The sequence below is a fragment of the Perca flavescens genome, chromosome 24, assembly GCF_004354835.1.
Source record: "Perca flavescens isolate YP-PL-M2 chromosome 24, PFLA_1.0, whole genome shotgun sequence".
Classification (NCBI taxonomy): Eukaryota; Metazoa; Chordata; class Actinopteri; order Perciformes; family Percidae; genus Perca; species Perca flavescens.
In genome coordinates this window covers 16,253,891-16,259,890 of record NC_041354.1, presented here as the reverse complement: position 1 = coordinate 16,259,890, position 6,000 = coordinate 16,253,891, and the positions used below count along the sequence as shown (strand labels likewise).

At 41.0% G+C, this 6,000-nt stretch overlaps 1 protein-coding gene across 2 annotated transcripts in view; it reads left to right on the top strand.

Moving 5' to 3' along the window:
* The first annotated feature begins 316 nt into the window (after positions 1–316).
* ahr1b (aryl hydrocarbon receptor 1b) overlaps positions 317–6,000 on the top strand; it is a 42,220-nt gene continuing 36,536 nt past the window's right edge. For both annotated transcript variants that reach the window (XM_028571457.1, XM_028571456.1), the window contains exons 1-2: positions 317–806; positions 1,913–2,100. In XM_028571457.1, the coding sequence (XP_028427258.1) occupies positions 766–806; positions 1,913–2,100 (229 nt within the window). In that variant the 5' untranslated portion in view covers positions 317–765. The remainder of the gene's footprint in view (positions 807–1,912; positions 2,101–6,000) is intronic.

Here is a 6,000-nt window from a genome sequence, read left to right as displayed (position 1 = left end):
CTGAACTGCTGCATACATGATTATGGGTGGCTCTTATACAAAATTACACCAAAAGTAGAGGTTTATTAAAATATTAAAACATTAGTGATGTATAAAAAAAGTCCCTAATGTACTGATGTAGTTTGTGAAAGGTATCCACCGAGAATAATGGAGAATATTTAATAGTAATAATTATAATAATCTATTTTATTTACATAGCGCTTTTTAGAACACTTATAGATACTGTACAGAGTTTTGAGTTTCCTTGACGTGATGACGTGACATTTGACCCGCTGCACGCTCCCGACGTCAAATCAGTGCCCCGCGGCCGCGGGAAGCGCGCGCTAGTCCGGGTCCAGGAGAGAGTGAGAGAGAGAGAGAGCAGCAGAGAGGAGAGGTCCAGGGAGCAGAGAGAGAGAAGAGGACCAGAAGGAAGGAACAACATTTCACTTTCCGACCGTTTAATTTCAACGTTTTTTTGGGCTGAACTTCGTCCCCCAGGATGTGAAGCTTAAACGGAGTTTTATTTGTTGATTTTTTCCGCGGGATTCGAGCGCCATGGACGGGATAACCGGAGCAAGAGGAGCGTTACTCCTATGGCGGTCCGCCGGTAATACTTCGACAGGCAGCTTTTAGCTAGCTAGTGCGTCTGCTTTACAAGTGACAGAGTGTATGTTTGGTTATGGCGTGTGCTGTATCGCTTCCCATATGAATTACCTTCTGGATTCTTCTGGAGTTTGTATATTACAAGTTATTAAACGGAGACAATAAAGAAACAACAACAACATGTATGCTGGACGGAAAAGAAGAAAACCTGCGCAGAAGGGGTAATTTTTGTTGTTGATTTTTAGACCTTTTCAGTGGAATTCTTCCATTGCTAGGCAACAGCCTGCCCCCCCGTTAACCTCCTGTCAGTTTGTTTTCTTCCCAATTGACTGAAAGAAGACATGTTATAGAAGCAAAAAAAGCCCCAAAACCTCCATATAGAAAAATGATGTTTAAGTGTTAAGTGGTTTTAATCAACTAACGTTACTGACACCGATTCAAGTGTCTCTCTCTCTCTCTCTCTCTGTGTGTGTGTGTGTGTGTGTGTGTGTGTGTGTAGGGGGGGGGGGGGGTCTGGTCATTCAAGACGGGTGTTATTGTTTCTACTCATAATCAATTTACTACAGTTATTGGAGACAGATCTATTAAGCAACATTCATATGATATCTATATTTAAATAGTGGGAAGAAAATAGCCTAAATATGAACACTAAAGCTGGGCTGATGCTGGATGTTTCTGGGACTGACACCAATACGGATTTTAATAATCAAATTAGTAATACGGATTCTAACAATGGTGTCCTGGCCATTTTAATAAACGTAAACACATGAAATACATGCATTTCCAAGGGCGTAACTATGGGATTTTGAGCCTCAAACGCTTCATTTCCTGCATTCTTGTGAGTTTTTCTGCAACAAATTGTGCCTTTCTTTGCATGCGAATATCTTTATTCATGTAAATATTATTAGAATTAATGAATTCATCTGCTGTATTGTTCAAAACTTTCAGCAGATTCAAAACGTTACACATGTTTCGGGATGTTTTTTTTATGGGGAATTATGCAAAGCTAACAACAAATGTTTGCTTGCCACAGCATTTAAACTGAGTCATTATGTGGAAAAATTCTGGATGTTCAGAGCATATTTTTATTGACGTGCCAATCACTGTGGTGTGAGGCTGAAATTGAGCTTTTAGGGGCGCACACATGGGCCTGTGTTTTGCTCCTTGAGTGTAAGTGTTTTGATAATTGGGTAATACTTTTGATTTCAGTGTGCGAGCAGTTGGCATAAAGTGTAAAGTATTCTGCATTTCTGCTGCTTTCAGTGTTCTGCTAAAATACAAGAAACTGCTCCTTTAATTTGACACTGATATGTCCCTTCACGTCCAGAGTCAAGCCGGCCCCGGCTGAAAGCGCCAAGTCCAACCCGTCCAAACGCCACCGCGACCGCCTGAACTCGGAGCTGGACCGGCTCGCCAGCCTGCTGCCCTTCTCCGACGACGTCATCTCCAGCCTGGACAAGCTGTCCATCCTGAGGCTCAGCGTCAGCTTCCTCCGCACCAAGAACTTCTTCTCCGGTAAGGAAACCGCAGCAGAGCTCGCACACCTCGCATACCTCAGCGTAAACAACTTGTGTTGGTCTATGTAACAGTGTTTCTCAAGTGGGGGGTACGTGTCCCCCCCCTAGGGGTACTCTGGAGGACCGCAGGGGGTATGTGTCTCCCTTGGGGTACTCTGGAGGACTGCAGGGGGTACTTGACAGTTTTTGCAAAATGGTTTTCAGTTCCAAGGCTGTAGTTACTTCGCTTTTTTCAAAGTTGTTGTCGCTGTTGTTTAAGTTTGTCGCCTTTTCTTGAAGGTTTTGTCGCAAGATTATTTTTTAGAGCTTTTCCACCTTTTGATGGACAGGACAGCTAGGTGAGAAAGGGGAGAGAGAGAGAGGGGTAAGATGTGCAGGAAATCGTCACAGGTCGGAATCGAAACCCTGGACCTCTGCGTCGAGGCATGAACCTCGAGATATATGTGCGCCTCCTCTACCCACTGAGTCAACCCGGCCACAGGTTTTGTCACTTGTTTTGACCTATTCTTGTCTTTCTTCCTTACTTCTTTCTACTGTGTTTTTTTTTCCAAGTTTTTGTTACTATTTTCGACCTATTCTTGCCTTACTTCCTTCTTTCTACCATCTTTTTCCAAGATTTTGTCGTTTTAAAAATAAGTTTTTGTCTCCTTTATCCATCAGCATTTAATTTAAATGTGTTCCAGGTCCAAGGCTGTTGTTTAGTAAATCTATTGCTGATATCGCTGTATTCTTCCTCTTTATATAGAGTTTTTTTTTCTACCAAAATTTTTGTGCTTGGCTTAAAAACACTGTTCAAAGGGCAGGAACTTTATTGAAAAAAGCTTGAGAACCACTGGTCTACATAACAGTGTTTTCTGTGGTTTGTGAAAGACTTAGGTGCGCGTAATTTGACGAAAGTGTCACGTTTTTAAACGATAAACATGCAATGTCCCCATACATTTTGTGTGTGTTTTTCTGGGATTCAGACAGGCTTGAGCTGCTACAACCCGCTCCCGCACAACACAGCGCCAATTTTGTCTCTTTGTGGGGTTTTGCGTCTCTCTTTGGTCGATTGTGTTTCACCTGGGGTCGTTTTGCGTCTCTGTAATTTGGCTTCTCTTTGTAGTCGGTTGGTGTCTCTTTGCGGTAGTTTTTGCGTCTCTTTTTTTAACATCGTTTTGGACCTTTTATTATCTCCATACCTGTGTCTGGAAACGTCAGAAAAGCTAGAGCAGATAATTAATCAATAATCAAAAAGCTTGAAGACAAAAAAAGTTGCTAAAGAAGTCCAACTACAGTCATTAGATCTGAGAAAAAGTCTTTTAGTCACATTGCTTTGGCTTACAGTAGGTGCTACACCTAAACCTTATAAGGGCAGGGAAAACCCTGCACAAGGTAATATAACAAAAAGCTCCCAGGAAGCCACATATTTGGGTTTCTCAACTGCTTTGGTGGTGGTGGGTTTTAAAGTGGTGAACATGATGACTCTGGACATTGAGACGGATAGGGAAAGAAAGCGACGCTGGTAAAATGTCAGTCTGTAGTCGTGAAAACAGATGCTTTGCCCTTTGCCTTTCCCCCGCCTACTGAAATAGCTTTTCACACCTCGCACGCAGGACCTGCGGACACAGAGGCAGAAAAACATGCACAAACAGACGGGCTGAGGGCGGTTTTCAAGTGAAAAGACACAAAGGTCAGGGAGAGTTTCTGGAAGCCACGTTGGACACGAGACTGTCAAATACGAGTCAGTTGTGAGTAGGGCTGGGTACCAAATTCCTAATAATTTTTAGCCACTGACCGAATTGCCTCTAAAGTATCGTATGGACAAATGCCTCATCATTCAATACCCATTATCAATGCCTAAATACCTCTTCAATACCACACAGAGGGGGGGGGAGAGAAATGGACTTTTCTCTCTCTCAGCCCCCACCATTATATCACTTTGTCTGCTGTACACCTGGCTGTCTTATAGGCTGTATTAGCCCTCCTACACAAGCTGGTCTGTGGTCATAACATCTACGTCTTATAACTTATTCCCTGTTATAAGTTGTTCTTAACGTATATCATTTCTTTTCTTGTTTGTCAAGCAATTCTATTATGTTTACATTCTTGTCTTTTCATAGTCATAGTTAATATTTAATGATAAGCTACTGCACTGTTTACTTTTGCACTATACCACCATTGCACACACTCTACCATAGGACCATATCAGGGTCATTGCATCACATGGTCAGTCCATACCAGACCTTTGTAATCACTTCACAAATTGTTAACTCTTTACATTTGTGTGAGTGATTGTTATGTATGTGAGATATATGTGTGTATGTGTGTGTTTGTTGTGTTATGGTTGTCTAAGCTACTGGATGCCTAAAATTTCCCTCGGGATGAATAAAGTATCTATCTATCTATCTATGTATCTATCTAAATCTCATCAGCGTCAGTGAGCCAATCAGCACGCAGTATTCTTCTACCAAGATCTAATAATGTTTGTGATTGGCTGTCTAATGTTACAGAAGGAGCTGACACATAAATACAAAGCTTTATGCCGTTATTTTGTCATTTCTTTTTGTTTTATAGAATTGGTATCGAAAAAAAGTATCCCACAGAATCTTTCCGCAGATTCTCAGATAATGTTAACATGTCTCCACCCAAAGCAGAAAATCAGTCTGATAACAACCCTTTTTAAAAAAAAACGACGCCGTGCTATAAGGTCGCTAGCTTTTACAGCAGCATCACTAATCTCTGGGCTAAGACTAACATCAGACTGATGTCTTCTGAAACCTGCTAACAATTTCCTTATCTTTATGTATTTGTACGAATGTTCCTTGTAGGGATGGGCGACATGGAGAAAATCAAATATCACGATATTTTTGACCAAATACCTCGATATCGATACCGCAACGATATTGTAGTGTTTACTATCTGTGCTTTCACAAAATATTTACACAATGAGAGTTTTGATAAATAATCATCAGTAATGTGGATATAACGACTAAGTGGGTAAAGGCAAATAATAGAACAGTTACAACAGTCTGGTAAGTTCAGAAAATGACATCACTTTACTGTAATGCAGCCTTTAAAACCAGGAAAAGACACCACTTATGTCATATCACAATATTATGATATCCAAAATCTAAGACGATTTCTAGTCTCATATCACGATATCGATATAATATTGATATATTGCCCAGCTCTAGTTCCTCGAGCACTGAAAGGTGCTGCAAACGCAGCAAGCACACAGACCTCTGTTAGCTGCTACGATTAATCGTTTTGTCCATTTAGTTGTCAACTATTTGGATAATGGATTTTCTCGGTTTGAGTGGATTATTTTATAAAAATAGGTCAAACTTCTCTGATTGCAGCTTGTTAAATGTGAATATTTTCTAGTTTTCTTCACTCCTCTGTGAGCAGTGTTGCCACACTTACTTTACAGTTTACTTGATTTTAAAAGTAATTTAGTTACTTTACAGACTACTTGATTTTAAAAGTAACAAAGTTAGATTACAAGTTACTTTATTAATTACATTCAGCAACTGTGCCGACAACACCACCACAGCCTCAACATAAAAATGACAACCGGTTTACTGTGAGGCAGCTCGGCATTGCCAGCAGTAGTGATCTGGGTTATTATGGCACGAAAGAGAGCGAGTCAACCATGTTTAAGGGCAGCATTTCCTCTACAACATACTGACCGACCAATTTCTTCAACTCTCCCCCACTTACTGGTTTTGAACCGAAGTCCAGCTTTTGCTTCGCACCACCTGCTAGGACTTGCTCTGTAAGTTTGACCGTGCAGTGCTGCGCCTCCAAATGTTTCTTCAAATGTGACGTAGTGTTTTTGTAGCTAGATAGCACTTTGTCGCCACCAGCACAGAGTGTACAACCAACCTTAATACTGCCGTCTTTAGATGACCAAACT